The following is a 25,087-nucleotide window of genomic DNA, read 5'->3' as shown; positions in this document are numbered from 1 at the left end:
TAACAACCTGTATACCGACTTAAAGTGGGAAACACTATCTAACAGAAGAAAGAAACATAAACTTATACTATTCTACAAAATGAAAAATGACATTTCCCCAAGCTACTTATGTAACCTTATCCCTCCTTCTACACAGAATAGATATCAATTAAGAAATAACACGAATATTCCCTTATTAAATTGCCGTACACAATTATATAAAGATTCTTTTATTCCATCCGTGATTCGTGAATGGAACGCGTTGTCCGAAGAAATCAAAGCAAGTCCTTCGTTAGAAATATTTAAGAGACGCTTAAACAGTAACGTAACCAAACCCCCGCCGCATTACCTTTCAGGAAGTAGGATTGGTCAAGTACTACATACTCGTCTCCGTCTAGGCTGCAGTTCCCTAAATTATGACCTTTTTCGTAAATCAATTTCAAATAATCCTAATTGTATATGCGGTGAACCAGAAACAACAAATCACTACCTTTTATCATGCCCGATTTATATACCACAAAGACAATTGCTCCTAAATGAATTACCTTGTGCACCCACTATTGATAACTTACTGTTTGGTAACGAACACTTAACAACGACTCAAAATATATCGGTCTTTACTAAAGTGCAACAATACATCGTTGCCTCGAAGCGATTCTCCACGTGACCGGCATGCGGGTGACCATTGGCGCGGACTGGCCGCATGCAGCACATTCTTAGTACCAAGCAGCATTTCTCAACTATTTTCACAATGTTCATACTTTACTAACTAAAAAGATATAAAAAGAGTTTAAACTAACAAATAAATAGACAAACACCATATTCTTTTACACTCTATCCTTACAACATGTTTTACTGTCGAGGAAATGAATTAATATAAGTTTTCGCTGAAAACTTGTTTTCAGATCCTTTACATCATTTTGATTGTAAATGTTACTGTATATATTTATGTACATGATATATCTAATAAATACTGTTTAAACTAAATTGCATAATAGCTACAGCTTTCAACATTAAAGGATGACTAATCACCACTTTAGGAGGAACCCATTGGGGTTAATAGGCAATTTTCAATGCAACATTTACTTTTAGACTGGAATAGTTTCCGGATTTTAGGTCTTTACATATTACAGATACGGCTTTGTACCAAAGACATTGAATAAGTATACTTAGATGATAGAATATCCCTTTTTGAATTGGTATCATTGACTCAAAGATCAAGATCCCGGGATCTGAGTTAATTTCTGGTAGTTGTTTCATTTCCGGACTCTAAGTAAATAAAAAACGGCTACAGCATACAAACTTTACATAATGATCTAGAACAACTTGTGAGGATCCTGTTGTTTTTAGGGTCAATTAGTCAAGGTTACAGCTACTAGGAGGACGAAAATGATTTCTGTTCTGAAATATTACACAAATAACTACGAACCACTTGATGAAGGTAATTCTGGGTCAGTGGCTCACATCAAGATTACAGCGATATTCCCCACTTTTAACTTTCAGTTCAGTTTCTTGAACTAGTTTTGCTTTATGTTAAAAGAATTATGACGAATTGTATGCTTTTACATTTAGTAATTTATATATTTTGAAGTAACTGATGTTGAAAAGAAATCATTTATCTAAATTATGCAATGACATATGAAATCTATTTTGAAAAATATATGTACCTGTTTATATCTTATACTTCTAAAGGTTTTCTATCTTACTATCACGTTTCAGAAAAAAAAAATCGATTTGAAATATTTCCTTTTATTTATCGAAGGTGGCAAATGCTTTCGCAACGATTGAATTGGTAAATAGTTATATAAGATATTATTATAATATCTTTCGAAACTACACACGCTCAAGGAGCTTATAAATTTAGGAAATGTTTGAGATGCGTTAATTATTGAGTGCCCAGTAATACACTTACAAAACACTGGAATATTTTCTGTCTGTACGTGGCCATCTCCAAGCTGATCGTACTTATCCTGTTGCACTGTACATCTCACTATAAGATTGTTTAAATTCCTTGTCATTATTAGTTGTAGAGTAGTTGTGCGGGTATAACTACAGGTGCTTGACTGGTATACTGGAGCTGTTGATGTAGCTTTACTTGATGCGTTAATAGCATTTGATGTATTATTGTACAGATAGTAGAACCAGCCTAGGTGACCAACAGGCTCGTTACCAACATCCCCAGAGCAGGTGAATAGAACAGTATAACCCTCCTCTAGGTTAGTACTTGGTATGTAGGAAAGAGAACGATGGTCCTGTTGTCCAAACAATGTTTTTGCTGAAATCAGTAACAGTAAATATTTGTCAATAAACAAAATAAAAATTGATTGTCATGTCACTGTTATATTGTTCAGACAGTTATTGCACGGCCCATCAGGGCCGGGCATATAGAGGTGGTTTTAGAATGTGCAATGGGTTCGGATTTGACAGTTTTTTCCCTTCGAGTCATATTTCTGTTAAATTTTCGTTTGACACTCAGAAAGTGAATATTCTAACGTGTAATCGCAACAGTAATGGAATTAATATTATTTAATTTTGTTCCTTCTGGTTTATATTTTGCAATATTTGCAGAATTTGCATTATATTGAATCGGATTTGATCAATTTCAGCCTTTCAAGTTATTCGCCAGGGCCATTTGCGCATGCGCAGGGAAATTACGTCAGTCTTGCTGTACATAAAGTGTAGTCAGTGTAACGTCTTTTTTTAATTAAAATATTTTAAAGTGAATTTTGTCAAGAACAAGGTAAGATGTTACCAACAATATTGTTTTTGATAACAATGCATTTTGAGTGTCAATTCACATGCGTTGATCTAAATTTTAGAATAAACCAAACTCATAGCGAGTCACCCTAAGTGATGACCTACTTACACTATCAATAGGAAACATAAATAAATAGCATGCTTTAGAAGACTTTTTGGTTAGTTACGCATTTTAATAGGTTTATAGAGGTGAGTTGCAGTCAAAGTATCATTTTTAATGTGTATAAATGTGAAGTTTTTGAAGACGGAGTAGTGTAAACAACAGACCACGTGACCTTTGGCGCGATTTATTTATCTATCTATCTATTTATACTGCAGCGCTCCTCTCTGCGAGTATTATGTGCAGCTGCGCGCCTGTACAAGAAGTTAAAAGTAGATTGGATAGAAGGATAAAAGTAATATACGGTGTGTATTGCAGTATAAATACAGTTGATAGTGTTAAAAACAAGAAGGATTTACAGATAAAAGCAGTTTAAAAACAGGTCTATCATGTTAAGCATTGTGTACAAGTTTGGTCACACCCTGTTTAAACTGATTCAGGGTAGGGGCTTGCACAAGTTGTACTGGAAGGGCATTCCAAAGTACTATGGTGGCTGGGAAGAAAGAGTACTTATAGTAATTACAGGGAGTGAGGATCTGAGTATAGGAGTGGGGATGCATATGTCTTGTTAGACGGGATGGGGGGCTGACATGGTGGGGGGAGTGGCACAGCAACCAAACCATTCACTATCTTGTAGAACATAAGGAGGCGTGAATCAGATCTCCTATCTTCAAGGGTACGCCATCTCAGCTGACCTAGCATGTTTGTGACACTGCTGTAAGGGGAGTAGTCATGATTTACCCATCGCGCTGCCCTCCGCTGAATCATTTCGATCTGGTGGATGTTTTGTTGGGTGTAAGGGTTCCAAACAGAGCTAGCATATTCTAGCTGTGGCCTGACTAGTGATTTATAAGCTACTTCTCGAACTTTTGGGTTCTTGCATGGAATGTTTCGTTTAATGAAGTTTAGTGTTCGGGTAGCTTTGGACGTGACTAAATTGATGTGTTTATTCCAATTTAGATCTGAGGATATAGTGACTCCAAGGTACTTTGCATCAGGAACTATTTCCAAGACTTGGTCATGGAGTGTGTACTTTGATTTAAAAGGGTTTTTTGACCTTGTTATGTTCATAACAGTGCATTTTGAGGGGTTGAACTCCATGGCCAACTTACTTTCCCATATCTATAACCTATTTAAGTCTTGCTGGAGGATGTTTTCTTGGGCAGAACTATTTACAGTTAAATAGACAGCAGTGTCATCGGCGAATAACCGAACCTGTGAAATTAGATTTTCGGGCAGGTCATTAATGTAGAGTAAGAATAGAAGGGGGCCTAGGACGGAGCCCTGTGGGACTCCGGACGTTACTGGAACTTCTTCTGATGTTTCACCATTCACAAGGACAGACTGGCGCCTGCCAATCAAAAAAGACTTGACCCATTGCAACGTGGTGCCCTGAACGCCATGTTGATGAAGTTTATACAGAAGTTTCAGATGGTTAACCTTGTCAAATGCTTTAGAGAAGTCCAGAAGGATCAGGTCCGTCTGGTGGCCTTGAATTAAGTTTCGGGATAGATCTTCTACAAGTTCGAGTAACTGCGTTTCACATGACCTTTTTTCTCTGAACCCATGCTGTAGGTCATACAGGACATTGTTAACCTGGAAATGCTTGGTAATATTAGAGGCTATGATATGTTCCAGTAACTTACAAAGGATGCAAGTTAGGGATATAGGCCGGTAATTTGCAGGATTGCTTTTGTCACCCTTCTTAAATAAAGGAGTGACATTGGCCTTGGTCCAGTCAGCTGGGATAGTGCCCGTGTCAAGGGACCTTTGAAAGAGCTTAGTGACTAGTGGTGAGATTTGTTCACTAAGATTTTTAAGAAGGATCGGCTTTAGACCATCGGGACCACATGCTTTATCTATTTTTAGGGACGAAAGGAGTTTCTGAACACCATTTATGCCTATAGTGACCTTTGGCATTTTGGGATAATTTGGTTGGTAATCAGTTGGTATTGAGAGTAGAGACTGCACTTTCATTTTACAGAGTTGGCCCAGTTTGAGAGGTGACATTGGGGTGAACACGGACTGGAATTGACGATTGAGGATATTGGCCTTCTTTTTATCATCCGTATGAATTTGACCGTTTTCAAGGAGTGGGGAAATGCCTTGGGAGTCTTGCTTGGCATTTTTGGCAAGGGAGAAAAGTTTCTTACGAGAGAAATTTTGACCTGTTTGTGGGTTATCCGGATCATCATTTATCAATTTGAGACCGCGTCAGAACTTTTTACTCGGTGTCTTGGAGAGAATTTTCTCTTGTATACATACTTCTTGATAACAAGAGGCGCGAGGCAGTATAAAGAGATAGAATCATAGATAGTCGAAATAATCCGATGTATAAGCTTGTCTAAAAAGATAACAGGTCTAGGATATTGTATGTTCTGTAAAATTATAGATAGAAAAATCTTTGAAATCATGGATGGTCCATATATGTCATGTACAGTATATATATCCAAGAATAGACTATGTGACTTACGGCGCGAATTTACTACACATGTACATTTGTTACACCCGGCAGGTGACGCTGTTGAAGGTTTTTCCAATTATTAAAGAGAACTATTTTTAAACATAATCCAATGTTCTGCACAAGGGGACATTTCCTCTTATTACAAGATCCAATGATAGTCCAGATAATAGGCGATTTGAGACCTCATGAAAAATTTTGACTCGCTGTCTTCTGCTGGTACATACATGTACTTCCTGATGATAAATAACAACCACTACTTTTCTGCTAGTTTTGATTACAAGACGAAAATTGTGTTTTGGACTCTTGTAAGTGTATGAATGTATTGAATGACAAATCAATTGTGCTTCTGACATAAAATTAAAGTGATAAAGATTTATATAGGCCCTAGATTATGACACTAACACATTTTTCAGGTTTTTCTGCATTAGTGACAGCAGCTATAATTGCATATTTTGTGCTACATTTATTTGGTTTATTTGAAGATATCCCTAGTTTTTAACAACTGCTCTGACCTCCCAGTTATGATCAGAAATTAATTGTTGAATGTTGGGAGTATTTCTGTAAATGTAGATATGGATTTATAGGGAGATTACGCACCCACTCGATGAAAACGTAATTTTAGTCCCATTCAAATACACTTAGGTGCTTTCACTTTGAAAACAGTGTATAATTTCCAGTCTTAAAAATCATATAGTATTTAAGATACCCTGTATGACTACAATTTAAGTGTACATGTACTGTAAGGCCACAAAAATGTTTCCAATAACATGCTAAAGAAAAATAGGTAGGTAGCTGGTCAGTAATTTTTTTTTTAAAAATCTGGATTTTATTATCAAGTGGGACCTTTCGAAACTATTTTTGTGTACAAAAATACGAATGAGGGAGTTATTCCTTTAGAGCATCAGTAACAGGGATATAAACTAGCTATTTTTATTTAGGGGCCCAGACTGTCAAAAATAAATGTTTAACATTAGGTATATGGGCATTTTCTCCAACAATTTAGGGTCCTAGCCCAAAATCTAGGAACCATGGGCTACTGGGCCCCTGCTAGGGGTGTAACAATATGCTAGTCTCACGATACAATATGTATCGTGATACAGATGCAACGATACGGTACATATCGCGATACGAATTGAGTATCGTAAGTAAGCATTTATGTGACAAATTAAAAAATAATCAGTGTCTCTACTCCTGGAAAGTACTTGAAATTTTACGAAACTGTAATAAATGATACATTTCTTTAGTTACTATCTTTAACACTGATTGTATGAAAGATATCATGCAATATGTCTAGTTTTCACTTATCGTTTCTGTATTGTGGAACAGATGCACCTGTCAATATTTTGCCCGCCCAGGGGGGCGGCGGGCCGACCCGGGGGAATTTGACATTTCAAAAATTTTGTTGTCTAAATCCCCACCCTAGGGACAACCTTTTTTGTCTAAATCCCACCCTAGAGCCTGGTTGGTACATCAAATTTTTGTCAAATTCCCGCCTGTTGGGAATGGTCTTCTGTCTAAAGTCCCGTGTATGCCCGCCGCTCCCCCGGGCGGGCAAAATATTGACAGGTGCAAGACCTATGATTCGATACGCGTATCGCCAAACTTATGTACCATGATAAAATGAATTTCGAAATAACAGGCCTATAATACGATATGCGTATCGCCAAACTGATGCATCATGATAAAATGAATTCCGATGTATCGTTACACCCTTAGCCCCTGCTGATTTTTCCTTGAGTAAGTTGATTTTTAACATCACTGACTATGTTTAAAACATAAAAAGTGCAGTTTTTCAACTTTTTGTTAAAACATTAAATTACAAAAAAAACTTCTCCGAGGCAATGAAAAAGAATTAGGGTCCGGCCAAAAATTAAGGGTAGGTCGGGATACTGGAAACAAACTTTTTTTTCTAACCTTATTTGTATTTATTTGTGACAATGCTTCATTGCTTGTTTTAAATATTAAAAGAGGATTTTAATTAATATTTTTGAGAGAATCTCAGCAGACTCAATAGAAAAAAAGGTGGTAAATCAGCTTACATACAGAGTTGACTTGGTAGAAAAGTTGAATGATTACTAATATCCCCATTACCATTTTTTCCACATTTTCATGCTCTCTTTCAGCTTTAAAACCCGCAAATCGAACATTTATCTTAAGTGATATTGCTAGGATATTGCAGTTCCACTGGCCAGATAGCTCAATTGGCAGAGCAACCCAAAATTGAGGAAATTACATATGGTAATTTGTGTTTTGGGGAGGTTCCAGGTTCGAATCCTGGTCTGTCTGTGCAAACTGTCACGTTGTGAAGTTAACTTTTTCCAGTTTTTTTTTTTATAGAAGATCTACAGGTAAAATATAAAAATGCATTTTATTTACTTAGACTGTATTTACCTTGAAATTGTTGTAAAGTTGGATTTTTACAACATAATGTTACATAATACATAGTTTCAGTATTGCATTATATCATCTAACAGTCTAATATTTTATCATAAAATGTCTATTAAGGGCATTCAGCTAGTCTATTATCTAGACAGAGCATTCATCACATTCATACAGTTCAGTAGTATCATTTGATACTTTACTATTGCTCATATACTTAATACTCATCAGTATTTTCAGTTCATCTTTATTGTAACAAACTGCATTTAATATCATTACATATTTTCATTTGGTATTTTCATCAGCTATTTTTATTAAGACCAGTTATGAAAGAACTTTGAGCTATTTTTAGATTATAGACAAAGAGTTTACATAAACACTGTTAAGGTCATAGCTGATATGTAAGATAAATGTTGAATGGCTTATCAGAAAAATGCTGACCAATCAGAATGTACTTTACATCCTTCATGGTTGACTGCATTCTGGAAGAGTTTACGTCAGTAGAATTTCAGAGCCATTTCTTCACTCTGTAAGGAATTTTTGGACTGACAACATCTAAAAAACTCTCTTAGGGTTTAGTAATTAATAATTTATTATTTTTTTATTTATTTCTGGCTATATATTAAACCTAAGAGTTGTACTAAATTCATTGTAACTTTTCTTTAAATTAGTAAGTAATTTTCTTTAATTAAGTAACTTAAATTCTATTGTTTTAACAGCAATTATTTCAGATTTTCATCCTTAAATACTTAAGCATTTTATTAGCCCACCATCATCAGGTGGTGGGCTATTAAAATCACTTTGCGTCCGTGGTCCGTCCGTCCGTCATTCTGTCTGTCCGAGCTCACATATGGATACTTATATGGCTGTAGGAACAATAGGTAACTGTACTTTTTCTTTGATGTCATTCATTCCGTAAGGCCTTTATGTGGCTATTTTTCTCTTACGTGGCTAAAAGAACAATAGAGAGAACAAAAGAGTAGCCACATAAGTATCCATATGTAGGAACGTCCGTCCGTCCGTTAACAATTTCTCGTTATCGCATCTCCTCAGAAACTACTGGGGGGGATTTTGACCAAACTTTGTCAGAATGATGTATTGGTACCCTAGTTGTGTCCCCCTGAAAATCAGACTGGTTCAACAATTTATAAATGAGTTATGGCCCTTTGTTTATTTCTATAATTTACATAGATTTATATAGGGAAAAACTTTGAAAACCTTCTTGTCCAAAACCACAGAGCCTAGGGCTTTGATATTTGGTATGAATCATCATCTAGTGGTCCTCTACCAAGATGATTCAAATTCTTTCCCTGGGGTCTAATATGGCCCCGCCCTGGGGGGTCACAGGTTTATATAGACTTATATAGGGAAAAACTTTGAAAAACCTCTTATTCAAAACCACAGGGCCTAGGGCTTTGATATTTCATATGTGACATCATCTAGTGGTCTTCTACTAAGATTGTTCATATTACCCACTAGGGTCAAATATGGCCCCGTCCCGGGGGTCACATGGTTTACACAGACTTATATTGGGAAAAACTTTTAAATTTTTCTTGTCCAAACCACACAGCCTAGGGCTTTGGCATTTGTAATGTAGCATCATCTAGTGGTTCTCTACCAAGTTTTTTCAAATTTTCCCCCTAGGGTCAAATATGGCCCCGCCCTGGAGGTCACATGGTTCATATAGACTTATATAGGGAAAAGCTTTTATTATCTTCTTGTCAATAACCTACAACATTCAAATTTGAACCACATGTATGGTTTCGAGTGGCAACATGATCCTTGATTTTGACCTAGTGACCTACTTTCACATTTCTGTAGCTACAGCCTTCAAATTTGGACCACATGCATAGTTTTGTGTTCCGAAATGAAATTTAACCTTGATTTTGACCTAGTGACCTACTTTTACATTTCTCAAGCTACAGCCTTCAAATTTGGACAACATGCATAGTTTCGTGTTCCGAAATGAAATTTGACCTTGATTTTGACCTAGTGACCTACTTTCACATTTCTCAAGCTACAGCCTTCAAATTTGGACCACATGCATAGTTTTGTGTACCGAAACAAACTTTGACCTTTACATTGACCTAGTGACCTACTTTCACATTCTTAAAGGTACAGGCTTCAAATTTGGACTACATGCATAGTTCTGTGTTCCGAAATAAAATTTGACCTTGATTTTGACCTAGTGACCTACTTTCACATTTCTCGATCTACAGCCTTCAAATTTGGACCACTTGCATAGTTTTGTGTACTGAAATGAACTTTGACCTTAAGATTGACCTAGTGACCTACTTTCACTTTTCTGTAGCTACAGGCTTCAAATTTAGACCACATGCATAGGATTGTGTACCGAAACAAACTTTAACCTTGACATTAACCTGGTGACCTACTTTCACATTTTTAAAGGTACAGGCTTCAAATTTGGACCACATGCATAGTTCTGTGTTCCGAAATAAAATTTGGTCAAATATGGCCCCGTCCCGGGGGTCACATGGTTTACACAGACTTATATAGGGAAAAACTTTTAAAATTTTCTTGTCCAAACCACACAGCCTAGGGCTTTGGCATTTGTAATGTAGCATCATCTAGTGGTTCTCTACCAAGTTTTTTCAAATTATCCCCCTAGGGTCAAATATGGCCCCGCCCTGGAGGTCACATGGTTCATATAGACTTATATAGGGAAAAGCTTTTATTATCTTCTTGTCAATAACCTACAACATTTAAATTTGAACCACATGTATGGTTTCGAGTGGCAACATGATCCTTGACATGAGTTGACCTTGATTTTGACCTAGTGACCTACTTTCACATTTCTGTAGCTACAGCCTTCAAATTTGGACCACATGCATAGTTTTGTGTTCCGAAATGAAATTTGACCTTGATTTTGATCTAGTGACCTACTTTTACATTTCTCAAGCTACAGCCTTCAAATTTGGACAACATGCATAGTTTCGTGTTCCGAAATGAAATTTGACCTTGATTTTGACCTAGTGAACTTCTTTCACATTTCTCGAGCTACAGCCTTCAAATTTGGACCACTTGCATAGTTTTGTGTACTGAAATGAACTTTGACCGTAAGGTTGACCTAGTGACCTACTTTCACTTTTCTGTAGCTACAGGCTTCAAATTTAGACCACATGCATAGGATTGTGTTCCGAAACAAACTTTGACCTTGACATTAGCCTAGTGACCTACTTCACATTTTAAAGGTACAGGCTTTAAATTTGGGCCACATGCATTGATTTGTGTTCTGAAGTGTAATTTAACCTTGATTTTGACCTAATGACCTACTTTCACATTTTCAAGCTACAGCCTTCAAATTTGGACCACTTGCATAGTTTTGTGTATCGAAATAAACTTTGACCTGAAGATTGACCTAGTGACCTACTTTCAAATTTCTCAAACTACAGCCTTCAAACTTGATGCACATGCATAGTTTTGTGTACAAAGAACTTTGTCCTTGAAATTGATCTAGTGACCTACTTTCACATTTCTGTAGCCACAGCTTTTGAATTTGGACCACATGCATCCTGTTGTGTATGGAAATGAAATTTGACCTTGAGCTGGCCAGTAAGTCTTGAAATTTGGAACACTCAAAAATGGCACATTGGTGGGCGCCAAGATCATTCTGTGATCTCTTGTTGGTAATTAATTTATATAGTTGTTATTTTTAGGCACAGAGTCATACAAGTGCAGAGTCACAAAAATACATTTAAATACTTTAGTAATAACATTTATTTAGATTATTATTCACTTTTTGGCAGAACTTTAAACTTTATTTTTTTATTCAATAAGCTGATTTGTCATCTTTATCAGTATTTTTGGCATTTTCCTAACCTGTATATTTTGTAAAATGTTAGTTTAGAAAGATAAGTAAAAATTTGGTTGGTTTTCAAATTCATTTAGCATTTGTGTTTTTATTTTCCCTTTCAAAGTAAAGGGTGGTGTCATCCTGACGTGTCAGTTATTCTGACGTAATAATTTACTGCTAGACCACTGCTTCCAAGCAAACTATTAAACGAACATATAGACAGGCTGTTCTACAAGACAGCGGTTAACTGAAAAAAAAAATTATTCCCCACAACAAAATTAATTTATTCCCCACTATTTTGTTTACTCCTGGGGGGCATATTTGTACTCTTTGTTTTTTTAGCTCTTGTGGTCACCCGATGTCCGGCACCTGTCGTCTGTCAACATTTAGCTTGTGTATGCGATAGAGGCTTTATTTTTCAACTGATCTTCATGAAATTTTGTCAGAATGATTATCTTGATGAAATCTAGGCCAAGTTCGAAAATGGTTTTTCTGGGGTCTAAAACTAGGACACTATGTCAAATCAAAGAAAAGCCTTGTGTATGCGATAGAGGCTGTAATTTTCAATTGATCTTCATAAAAATATGTCAGAATGATTGCCTTGATGAAATCTAGGTCGAGTTTGAATATGGGTCATCTGGGGACAAAATGTAGGTCATAGGTCAAATCAAAGAAAAACCTTGTGTATGCGATAGAGACAGTATTTTTTAATTGATCTTCATGACATTTGGTCAGAATTATTGCCTTGATAAAATCTAGGTCAAATTTGAATATGGGTCAAACACTTTGTTTTTTTGGGCCGTGCGACCATCTATTTGCTGCATCTTGCAGCAATTTTTTACTTGTTTACTAATTATGTATTATTTCTGTGAAACTATGTGTTTGACTTGTGGCATAATGATAACTGCGTTATTGCGAAGGCAGATTTTTAAGGTACTAGAGAATATCGAGAGCAGAGGACATTGGCTATTTATTTATTAAAGGAATTGCGTTTTCAGAAATCTTCAAATTTTAATGTTATTAACCATGTAATATTACTGACAAGAAATTCCCTTTCTATACATACTTCTCAGACATCAAAGTAAATGACACTTCGTGTGTTCTCGTGAGATATGTATGTCAGTTTTGAAATATTTCTTAGATGCATTGTTTATATAAAAAATGAGTAGTGAATATATATATTTAACAATAAGTCAGTGTCGAAAATTGACGTTGATCACTTCATCAAGCAATATATTCATTCAGATGCTTGCATATCATTATATCACTTGGGATACACCCTCATATCATTTCTATAATTATTCAACGAGGGACAAGACTCTGTTTAGAACACAGAACATCTTACATGAGTGTTTATATTTCATACAGACTTTATTAAAAGTTTTGAAATGAAATAACAAATTGCGGAGATCTGTGGTCAGACACAAATGTATGATCCTTTTACATGTTAACATATTCTGCTGAACGATCGACATCTTGTCACGTTTGCTCAACTTCTATTTCAGACAAAATCATTTCGACAAACTTCTTCTACGATGATTTCAAATTTGTTGTGTTGTCAGACGCCATGTTTAATTATAGCACTTTTTGACATATAGTATCACCAGAAATAACAACAATCAAATCAAATCAAAACAAAATGTTAAACAATAATAAATAATAAAGTTAGACAACAGTTTGACACTGTGTTTAAAACTTAAAAATCTATACTGACGAAATATTCTTTTCCGAATGATGGACAGGATTTACCTTTCACAGTAAAAGCAGACGTTTTCTCAACATTCCTATTTGTTCCATCAGAGTAAAACGCATTCCATTTATATGTAGCTTTATCATCACACTCTATTCTGTTGAACACCAGTGTTGCTGTTTTACTTTCAACCGTTGGTTTTGTTGCTACTGTCCTCGATTCCAGTGAAGTGTCTGTATAACTTGCATTAAGAGGACTGAAAGGGTTCTGGAAAGTTACTATTCTTGTAAAATCTGAATCTGACTCCCGCTTCCTCTTCAGCTCAATAGTATACAACAGTTCCAGCGGACCTATTGTGTACGTACATGACAGTGTAAACGGGTTGTCACCCAAAATTGCTTTGTCCGCAGTCTGGTAAACACTGATTGTGAGTGAATATACATCTGAAAACATATTAAGTAAAACATTTAAGAAAACCTACATACATTTTAAATATTAACTTTTGTGTAGGGAGGCGCAGAGGTGTAATCGTTTTGCAATGATAAAGTCTGCGTTCAAACTACTAAAGTTTGGTTTATAGAATATGAATATATGACTTTGAGAACTATAAATCGATTACAAATTATTAAATGCTTTACTCATTTCGGGATGTTATTTTTGTACTTGATATTGATTTCTTGCATAACAGTCAGGATTTTCATTCGCTTTTACCGGTGCCTGAAAATCACGTCTTAAAGTCCGTGATGTAAGATGCCTTCCATGCTTTAATTTTTGGAATGATTGCAAAACTTCATTACGCTTCTATCTGTAATAAAATAAGCTTCTGTAATAAAATAAAGAGCTTAATGTATTTCCACACGTTCGTATCAATTTTTTCTACAATGTAGAATTTGATGACTGATATTTCAAAAGTTTAGAATTAGGCAAATAAAAAAAGATAGGACCGTGTGCACCATTTTGGCTGGACTAAAAAATGACCTCACAAAAAAAATAATTAAGATTACATCTTCGCGAATAGATGTTTTTACAATGTATACTTTAATGGAACATGTCAGAGTCGTAAATAAACATATGGCTGTTAATGTGATGAAATAAAATGTTTATGTCCAGTAATAGGAATAAGTTCGTGGGATCCGGAAATGTCAAGGTGACTTTATTTTAGACACTATTTTGAATACGTTCACTTGTCAACATTTTCATTTTACTTTTTCTTCAGAATGATAGGAACATTGTCGTTTTTAAAACGAATAGCGGATAATTCATTGATGCCATATACATATACCGCGTTCATTTATTATTTAGAGTTATTATATGTTATCCGGATAAATAACGTTACACCAACAAAGTGCAGAACTACCTTAAGGGGACGTAAGAAAGTGAACAAGTCATATTAAACTGAACTGCTTAATAAGCAAAAATACATATACAAGTTAAGCAGAAAAAAAATCTATATTCATAGAAATATTGATTATGCAGAACACAGTCATAAAAACATAAAACAATAAAAATTGTCGACGGGATTCGATCAAATGTCCTCCGATTCAGACATTCGCCAACACCATTTACGACAAAACAAAGTTTTGCATGATTTTATACATGCATAAGCAAGTACAATCATATATAGATATGGATGTTTGCAGTCTCTTAAGTACGGTGTTCCGTTAGGGCCAGCGCCTGCTCCCTGTGAACGCGAAGCGCGAAGGTACGACGGTACGATGGCGAAGCGTGACAGTACGATGGCGAAGCGCGACAGTACGATGGTGACAACACGACAGTGCGATGGCGAAGTGCGACATTACGATGGCGAAGCGCGACACTACGATGGTGACAGTCGCGCTTCACCATCGTAGTGTCGCGCTTCGCCATCGCACTGTCACGCTTCACCATCGTAGTGTCACCATCGTACTGTCGCGCTTCGCCATCGCACTGTCGCACTTCACCATCGTAGTGTCACCATCGCACTGTCACGCTTCGCCATCGTACTGTCGCGCTTCACCATCGTATTGTCGCGCTTCGCCATCGCACTGTCGTGCTTCACCATCGTAGTGTCACCATCGCACTGCCGCGCTTCGCCATCGTTCTGTCGCGCTTCACCAAATTTTCTCTGTTTATTTAAGGGCCGACTTTAATGTACAGAATTGTACGGTCAGACGGAGGGACGTGCTTTGGATATACTTACTAATAATCTTGTTTAACATAAATCTACATTTTTATCCAATACGTTTCTTCAATTAAAACTATAGTGTCAGTGGTAAAAAGACTGGGTCTGTCGGGTAAGCGGAAACAAACAACTGTATTCCAGACCACATTAACACTTTTGCATAAAATATAGCCAAAAGCTTTATAAGCAAAATGTATACAACAGTGTATTTTTATTATTTTTAGCTGACAATATATACTTTTAACGTTTCATGGCTTGAAATATATGAACTGATTAAACAACATTTTCTCACAAAACAAATAATTACACGTTAATTACATTAACATTTATTTTTCCACAGAGAGGACATGCCCGGATTCAGGGCCGGGCCGGGGGGGCCCGGGCCCCCCCCCCCCCCCCAACCCATTGGCTGAGAAGTGACCAATACTCAGAAATGCACCCTACTATTTTGGCAGAGGAATATTATTTTCTCCCAAAATTTAGACCCAGAAACACACCAGAGGCCACCATTTCTTACCTGCATTTCAAAATTTTCCCTGTCCACCAAATCAAGAGGGGAGTAACATACCCCTACAATACCTCATAATTTAGACCTAAAATGCACCAGAGGACACCATTTAATGCTTGTATTTCAAATATTTCCAGGGGAATAGCCCCCTGACCCCACCCCTCCCTAATATGAGGAGAGTACACCCACTAATAAATGCACCTGAGGATACCATTTCATACCTGTATTTCAAAAAAATATTCCAGGGGAAGACCCCTGAATCCCCTAACATGGGTATAAAGGCACCCTCTCCAATACCTTGTTATGCGCCTCTGCGGTGACGTTTTAATTCGTTCAAGACTGGTGCCCCCCGCCCCCAACCACCCCAAGTCAAAAATTTCTGGATCCGGCCCTGGAGGTTAATTTTGAATACAATGGTACATGTATTTTGTTCATAAAATGACACTCGGTTGGGTGATATTCGTTTTTATTATCCCTCAAGTTAACAAAGTAAAATAGCAATAGATCAACGGAACCTATTTTGGAATAATACATTTCAAACAATCTTAAGGTATAATATTTTTTTTTAATATCATCATACCAGATGATATTCATTTGAGTGACAATCTGCCGGGGAATTTTCATTTGAATAACATCAGGTCTGTTGATATTCATTTCAATAATACCCTTCCAATTATTTGATCATTGGACAGAGTTGACAATACTATACAGAGTTTAAGACAATAGAGAAAAGATAGTGAAACGCGACAGTACGATGGCGAAGCGCGACAGTGCGATGGCGAAGCGTGACAGTACGATGGTGACACTACGATGGTGCAGCGCGACAGTGCGATGGCGAAGCGCGACAGTACGATGGTGACACTACGATGGTGAAACGCGACAGTGCGATGGCGAAGTGCGACACTACGATGGTGAAGCGCGACAGTACGATGGCGAACTGTCGTGTTGTCACCATCGTCCTGTCGCGCTTCGCCATCGTACTGCCGTACCTTCGCGCTTCGCGTTCACAGGGAGCAAGCGCTGGCCCTAACGGAACACCGTACTTAAGACACTTTAGTCAAAGCCCCTGCGATCATCCCAGGCAGCCTCAATGTTTTCTATGTCTCACCATTTCTCTGAAGTCTTAAGCTAATACCACAGTCACACATACGGCGCAGATAGCTAAATCTAGCTACGGATAAACACGTAGTTGTCCGTATCGATCCGTACCTGAGCCGTACGGATTGATACGGGTTACTTCTTTAAGGTACGGCTCAGGTAAGCATCGATACGGATCGAAACGGATTACTACGTTTCTATCCGTGGCTAGACGTAGCTATCCGCGCCGTATGTGTGACTGGGGTATAAAAAAAAGGTGTTATAATTGGATTATTTTGGATGCTGACGTATCAACAACGTTTGAAAACTGACCTTGTTGCCTTAGTTAAACTACCGGTCTCCTTCCTAAATCCCTAACAAGAGGGTCAAGATGGCCCTATATCGCTCACCTGAGTTGACTTGCTTGCTTGAACAAATATCTTTGCTAAAGCTTTAATAATATCAATCTAGGTGAGTAAGTCATGGTAAAGATTATCTAAGATAATTACTGGAATCTGTTAAAAATATATATATTTGGTCCAAAATTCTATGCTGTACACTCAAAGAAACAAGAAAGTACTTCAGTAGAAAAAGATTAAGGCTATTCAAGATGCGTATTGAAATCTGTATAAAAATATACAGGTTGTCTAAATTTCTATGCTGTAACTTCAAAAATAAGAAAGTAGGTCAGTATGTCACAATTAAGACTATTCAAGACGAGTATTAAAGCTGTATCAAACATTATAAATGTGGTCCAAATTTCTTTGCTGTAACTTCAAAAACAAGAAAGTAGGTCAGTATGTCACAATTAAGACTATTCAAGACGAGTATTAAAGCTGTATCAAACATTATAAATGTGGTCCAGATTTCTTTGCTGTAACTTCAAAAACAAGACACTAGGCCAGTAGTTCATGATTAAGACTATTTAAGATGATTATTGAAATCTGTATCAAACATTTTAATTGTGGTCCAAATTTCTTTGTCACTAAACAAATAAGTCTATATAAAATAAAGGACCACCCGTTCGTGGCCTATATTGACCCCAGGGTCATGATTTTGAACAATCTTGGTAGAGAACCACCAGAGCATGCCACATACCAAATATCTAAGCTCTGGGCCTTATGGTTTCAGTTTTTTGTTGTGTATTAACGTCTGCAGAAGCCTGCGGGATTGTTTGTGACCGTCGCTATTCTTGTATAAAAAAAACATTACACGACGTCTAAATGTATTGTTTTAATATGTAATGACTTTACGATTCCGGAACATTTTTTAATTCTTGGAAACGGTAAACATGTTTTAAATATCCATAACCAGGGCCAAAAAATCAACAATATTACTAAAAGCACTTACTGAAGAATTTTACACGATTTTTTTTATCTCTCGTTACCACAAACATGAGATTACCCCAAATTATTATTAATATAACTTCAACATTTGATAAACAGGAGCACGATTTCAAGAATAATAACTTTACATTCGAGTTATTTTGAGCACGGACACATTTGGAGTACGGATGAGTACGAACGTAATGTCAAACTTTCAGGCTGTTTATAAAAATTCTTACAGAAATTAGATAAAAACATACCGACTGATACTTACCAAAATCATAAATATGATTCCTAAAACAAACAATTGCACAAGTTACGTGCGATTCTTTAACATTCACAGTTGTCTACAAAAAATACAATTTGACTAAGTACTCGTACATCTCCAATTAGCGCTATGTATATAGGATCTGAATACGTGCGATTGATAGCACGACCCTTCTGCTAGCCAATCAGAGCCTTACTTACATCATTTTGTATGTGAAAGTAGAAGTTCAAAATATCTATATTTAGCCTGGGGTTTTCATGTTTATTATAGCGGCCACATCATGACTGCGCCGTTGTGTTTTGAGAGGTATCATATGCCACGGTACGGACTTTGTCACGTAAAGAAAGAATATGTGTCAGGCAGCCAGTTAGCTCAGTCAGTAGAGCACTCGCTCTATAAACGAGGGGTCCCAGCTTCGAGTCCAGGACTAAATGCACATTTTTCTCATCCTGTGACATTCTACTCTATTTTGATGATTCAGTCAAATGCTTGTTGAAACGAGTCGTCTGAATAAGATAGATTTGAGAAAATATAAATAGCAATATCGGAAATCCAAAATATACAGAAGACGAATGTGAATGGGTCATTCTCAGATCTTCAATTAGAAGATTCAAGTACTTTAGTCAGATTGCAAAAAATGAAACGACCCTAAGTTCTAAAAGGGTGGGGGCGTAAACAAGGGAAAAAGCGAGTACGAACATTGTTGGGGGCAGCGCATTTGACGTTGGTAACAGCAAAACATTCTGCGGTTTAGATTGTATCTTTTATGCTACAAGAAGATTTTTTATGAAAGAAACAAGACGCAGATACCAGATGTCAATCTGCGCAGAAATACATATCCGTCCCTGGGAAAGCATTTCAAAAAATAAAAATCAGGTATTATTAACAGCTCGTGAATTGCCTTGTTTGCACACGATTTTTCTCCGGTTAATACATGGGCGGATCCAGTAAAACAAGAAGTGTTTATGCAAGAATAAAGGTTTACCCTACATAAGCCATTGTAAAAACTGTTGACCACGGGGCGCAGTCAATTTTAACTCCAGGTCATGATTTAAACAAACTTGATAGCTGACCGCTAGAAAATACTAAATGCCAAATATCTAAGGTTTGGGCCTTATGTGTCTGGACAAGAAGATGTTTAAATATTCAGGGTCATATTTCAGACTGAGCACCGCTAATTACAAGTATGGACATGCATTTTGTGTGATGTTCAGAAATTTCTATTCTGTAGAAAGCTATGTTGTCTATGAATATTGAGGTCACCAAAATAGCAAATTTTCCCCTTTCTGTGACCATTAACTTTAGAACCAATAAAGGAATATGGCTGGTTCAAGACAGGAACTGAGATCTTATGGTGATACAAACTGTGTGCACGTGTGGTTAAAATTCAGTTATGAATGAAACTGCTATTGTGCAGAAGAGACCGAAATAGCAATTTTCAGGCCCTTTCAGGGGCTGTAACTCGAGAACCATTGGTGGAATATGGCCGGTTCAAGACAGGAACCGAGATCTTATGGTGAAACAACTTGTGTGCAAATTTGATTAAATTCCAGTCATAAATGAAACTGCTATTGTGCAAACAATAGTAAAATAGCCAATTTGTGGCATTTCAGGGGCCGTCACTCTAGAACCCATACTGGAATATGGCTGGTTCAAAAAAGGAACCTAGATTTTATAATGATACAAGTTGCCTGAAAGTTTGGTCAAAATCAAATGATAAATGAACCAACATCGTGCAGACAAGTCCAAAATAGCCATTTTTGCCATTTCTGGGGCTGTAACTCTGAAACCCATAGTTGGTTTTGACTGGTTCAAGAAAGGAACCAAGATAGTATGGTGATACAAGTTGGTTGCAAGTTTTGTTAAAATAAAATTTTTAATGAAACCACTATCGTGCAGACAAGAAATTGTTGACAGACGGACGACGCACGACTGACATCAAGTTGTCACAAAAGCTCACCTTGAACCTTTGGCTCAGGTGAGCTGAATAAAATCATTCGGTACTCTATACATCCAGTCCAAACTCCTAAAAAGCAGCATCTCTTCATAAGGTCAGATATTTTTAATGTGCCTGACTATGAGTGAGACAGCTCTCGGAAGATTTTTTACTTTTCCATTTGGAACATATAGCAAACTTATTTACTATTCTGTCTGTCCTATCTGATTCGGACGTAAACATCTATGGGGAAAATCCCATTTTAACTTCATTTTACAGTATCAAAATGCAACATGTCTATTGACTTTCTGGTACTTACGATTCTACTACATACAATATACACGTATAATTAAATAATCGAGGGTTATTTATGGAATCTCTTCAATCTGTTGTGCTTTCCAAATACAAATAAAATGTAACAAACCTGGTGCAATTATCATAAACAGAAGCAAGCAGTTTTTAATACTATCCATCCTGTTGTCACGAGAATTTTCACAAAGAAAGGCCTAATTTGTAGTTTTCTATCGCTTATTCACATTTATCAGATTATATTAAGATAAAATACAGTTGCTTGCCAAATTAATGTTCACAAAACAGTTTTGATATAGACTTGTAAACATGCATTTTCAACATTTCTAATGTACGGATGTATGTATTACTCAATATTTGTATACAGTTGATACCTAAAAACCGACCCAAAAGGCATATATGCGTCTTTGCTGTAATTGAAAAAAAGCATTTTTTTAAAGCATTATATATAGCATAATAAGTATATGGGGAAAATCATTTTGAAACGTAACTTTATATAACAGTTGATAACGTAACGTTAACATAGGATTTATTTACATAGATGAAGTACTTTTATATGTAGACCTTATCTGTAAGTTAACCGCATAACATTATCTTGATGGTTGATGATACAACCCAGGTGCCCGTCCATGCCTGAAGTAATGTTCGGAGAGGCTCTTTGGGTCTTCCTTTACTATGCAATTCTGGAAAGTCACTATATTACCAATAATTTAATATCTCTGTGTCATGTTTAGCCCAACAACGACTAAAGCAAATAAACTAGACAACAAAGAGACGAAAAGTTGTTCTGCATAGAAAAGAAGTAGCGTTTTTATCTTTAATCTGTTCTTCGCATTTTAAGTTATTTTTCATTATTGCATGATGGAATTTTGAAACTTCCCAGGGCAGAACATGCTCATCGTTTGTGCAGCTTTCAAAATTTTATTTTTGTCATCACAAAATACAAATGTACTTGGATATACATACATTTAAGGGCTATATCTAGAAAGTTTCAACTTTGCAAATATAATATTTAAAAGAACTTTTTTCCCTCACAGCTAAACCCTAAAGCAATGTACCAATGTGTAAATTATGGAACTAAACACAAAACTACAAAGACATAACAAACAAATAACTTTAAGAACACAGTTAGGCATCGCCTTGGAACGTTCAGAAGCAAAATCATCAATGGTGCACCGCATCTCACTCTAAACCATGTTACCAATTCATAATGTGTTCTCTTCCACAACGAGTTACTTTGCACTCCAACCTGTTCACTTAAAAGAGACAATACACATTATTCTGATTTGATTTGCGTAAATACTTTATCCAAAGATCACTTTAAGGTATAAAAGTGCCATGACCCAAGCCAGAGGTGTTTATGATTATACTGCAAGATAATTAAATCATGAAAGTCTTTTTGTGTTCTTTTTTTTTAAGGGTTGGATAATAAACTTTGCCAGATATAGATGCAGCGCTTTCAAGACCCATTTGACTATATTCAAAGATCAAGTAGATCGTTAGGGACCAAAGACATTGTAGTCGTATTTATTCGTAGATGATTTAAAAAAAAATCGGCATAAAACTTGGGCGCATCAAGATCGACACATTTCTATGTTTATTCTAAACATTTCAAACAAAATTCAAACACATGTAGTATAATATATTACTAACGTCTCAAGCTCAAAGGACAAGACGATGCACTTTAACGACAGCTTGATATTAAGTGAAGCCTATAAAGTCCTAAACATTGCTAGAAGTTCAGACTATATAAAAACAGGGTATATAAAAAGAGGAGCATAAACTTGAAAAAAAATGTTTATTTCCACTAGTTTTGACATCGTTTGACTATCGACTCACCATAAACCAATTGGACTGTGTGCAACAGTGTCCAATTTTAAGTGCCCATGTATGTGCACTCCTTACCGAAATAAATCTATCTATCCAACAAATAGGAAGTGATTACTCAGTGATAGATGAATTAGTCCAGAATGAAATTACAAGTTTTTGATGAAAAATTGTATAATATACAATAGAGTCATATAAGGATTTGACCATTATATTATTGGTAAAAGTTTTATCGCTGATACCTATTTTCATTGAGTAAATGTCTACATACTCATGATTGCTCAACAGCAACTTTCATGGGAACATTTGTTTTAATATACTGGACAATGAAAGTACAAATAAAGAAATCGTTTTTACTAAAATACATTTACATTATTTACAGTGTTAAGTAATTTACAATTTTAGCGTATTGTCTAGAAATATACTTCAATGTCAGTTGAACGATTTTCTTTAAAGACGCTAAATTTGTTTATATTATTATGTAAAATGTCATTTACTATTGATGACTAGCTATGGGCAAGCTTGCCTTTTCTGTCAGCGTATTAGAATTTCAGGCTGTCTCAAATTCTATTAGACTATCTACTGTACATTCACATGGATTTCTAAATACTGTCGTCGTACACAATATGCATCTGCTAAATTGTTTTATCCATTTTTAAAACAGAGCTAAGTAACTGCCTATAGACTTCACTGTAATCAATTCATGGTACATTTGTAAGCCGTGCATCTCCAACGCCATGATATCAGTAACTCTTTATAAGGAGTGTGTCTAGTCGGTGGTTGCTTGCAGACTTCACTATCATCCATGATATGGCAAAATTGTGGGGGAAAAAATCAACAGAAAAATCTGACAAGGCGCATTAAAACGCATAAATGTAAAATCCTCATTTGATGCTTGCATATCGCAACATCTGTTCAATTTTCGCTTAATGTCACGGACATTCTTCAAGTGATGTTGCTCACTGCAGTCTGCCAGAGCTTTGACATAGCGGTCTTCTGCGTATGACCTGAAGTGATTATCAATCGGAGCGCACGGCAAAAAATACGCAAATTATTGCATAACAGCATGCATTTAGTGTATAATATGTTTAATATACTGACTAAAGGTAAGGGTTAGTATTACCTTGGTCACAACCTGTATACATTAAAGATACTTTTCGTTCAAATTGCTTGAATCAGGTATATACCGGAGTCTGTAATTTATACAGGCGCTCCTGGACAGTCTTCGTTAACAAGTGTTGCAGTCAGGAAATATCCGAATTTATTCGCATCTGCGTCAAAATGCGCTTTTACACTAAATAAGAGAAAAATACTTTGTTTCACCATTAATTCTGGCGATCATGTAAATAACAAAACATTTCAAAGTAAATGGCTGTTTTATTGTTCCTTCTCAAGAGAAGGAACACTTATGGTATGAAGGTATTAAATGCCTCCGCTACTATTTTCTATATAAAATTAACAACTTATAACATATTTTTATCAAGATTTCTAGCCTTTCACTTCCTGCGAGACTACCCTTGTCTTGAAGGTCTGTCTTTAGGCAATCAAAATATACCCAAAAAATATGGGGTTGACCATAATGCAGTGAAACCATGGTCACGTGACTGAGACACGTGATGAAAACGCTAATATTGCGTAGGTAGACATCAGGAAATACCTACTTTCACTTTCATTTTACAAGGCAGCTTCAAAACAACTTTTGAAGCATATAACGTAGCTTAAAATCATCTGCGGACATTCCTTTTTACAATAAAGCATCAATAAAGCTTATATCTGGCATGAAACTGGCCTTTACTAGGCGGGAAAATTGCACTATATATTGATATGGACTACATTCGAGTAGACCACGGAGGCATATCCGGCTAATTGCCCCCTTCATGCCTTATGGTGAACATGTCACACTTGACTGAGCAGGTAATAGATACAACGGTATCATCAGAGACATCCGAATTCAAGTAAGGCGCCGCCATCTTGGACTCATGCATATTCATTACAAATAGTCTCTTTGACAATGTGTGAGTCAATCTTTAGTGAAATACAACTACGTAATAACAGACCTACAAGAAACAATAATATAGTTTGAATCATATAACTCCTAAATCTAACATGTCATAATGTAGAATAGAGATTAATTAAATGAATATGCATCATCTAAAAATAGACTCCCGCCCAAAATCATCGTCCGCTATTATTCTTCTTGGTTGCAATTCTTTGCTTTCAAAGGATCTTTTACAGGTTTTATTTCATATCAACTATATATAAATTTGACGTTAAGTATTACCATCAAAATATACTGTACTTATAAAGTAATTCGAGATTTTTTCGCTTGTCTGTCAATGCTATTTACTTTTTTTCACTTTTATTGAGCTATAAAATGTTCCGAACTTACTTTAATGCCTTTTGATAAATTGTTTTGTAAGACTCAAGCTGTGAACATTTTGTACGCATTTTTTTCAAACCCACACGAGTGTTGGTTCCCTACTTATATATATG

The 25,087-nt window shown here is 36.2% G+C and overlaps 1 protein-coding gene across 1 annotated transcript; it reads right to left on the bottom strand.

Annotated features, from left to right (window-relative positions):
- Positions 1-734: 734 nt before the first annotated feature.
- On the bottom strand, positions 735-21,020 carry LOC128549918 (uncharacterized). The gene is made up of 4 exons (XM_053527700.1): positions 20,883-21,020; positions 13,243-13,626; positions 1,892-2,254; positions 735-748 (listed from the first exon to the last, which is right to left on the bottom strand). The coding sequence occupies exons 1-4, from the start codon at positions 20,929-20,931 to the stop codon at positions 735-737; spliced, it is 810 nt and encodes a 269-aa protein (XP_053383675.1). The 5' UTR covers positions 20,932-21,020.
- Positions 21,021-25,087: the final 4,067 nt, after the last annotated feature.

The sequence above is a fragment of the Mercenaria mercenaria genome, chromosome 17 (assembly GCF_021730395.1).
Source record: "Mercenaria mercenaria strain notata chromosome 17, MADL_Memer_1, whole genome shotgun sequence".
Lineage (NCBI taxonomy): Eukaryota > Metazoa > Mollusca > Bivalvia > Venerida > Veneridae > Mercenaria > Mercenaria mercenaria.
The sequence above is the reverse complement of the archived record's forward strand: the minus strand, read 5'-3'. Positions and strand labels throughout refer to the sequence as shown.

Bases quoted from the DNA above. Each gene is read 5' to 3' on its own strand.
- LOC128549918 (XM_053527700.1), bottom strand. From the start codon at position 20,931: ATGGATAGTATTAAAAACTGCTTGCTTCTGTTTATGATAATTGCACCA. The intron at 13,627-20,882 runs GTTTGTTACATT...ATATGTTTTCAG, and splicing joins GTTTATGATAATTGCACCAG to ATGTATATTCACTCACAATC. The intron at 2,255-13,242 runs GTAAATCCTGTC...TACTGATTTCAG, and splicing joins GTCTGCTTTTACTGTGAAAG to CAAAAACATTGTTTGGACAA.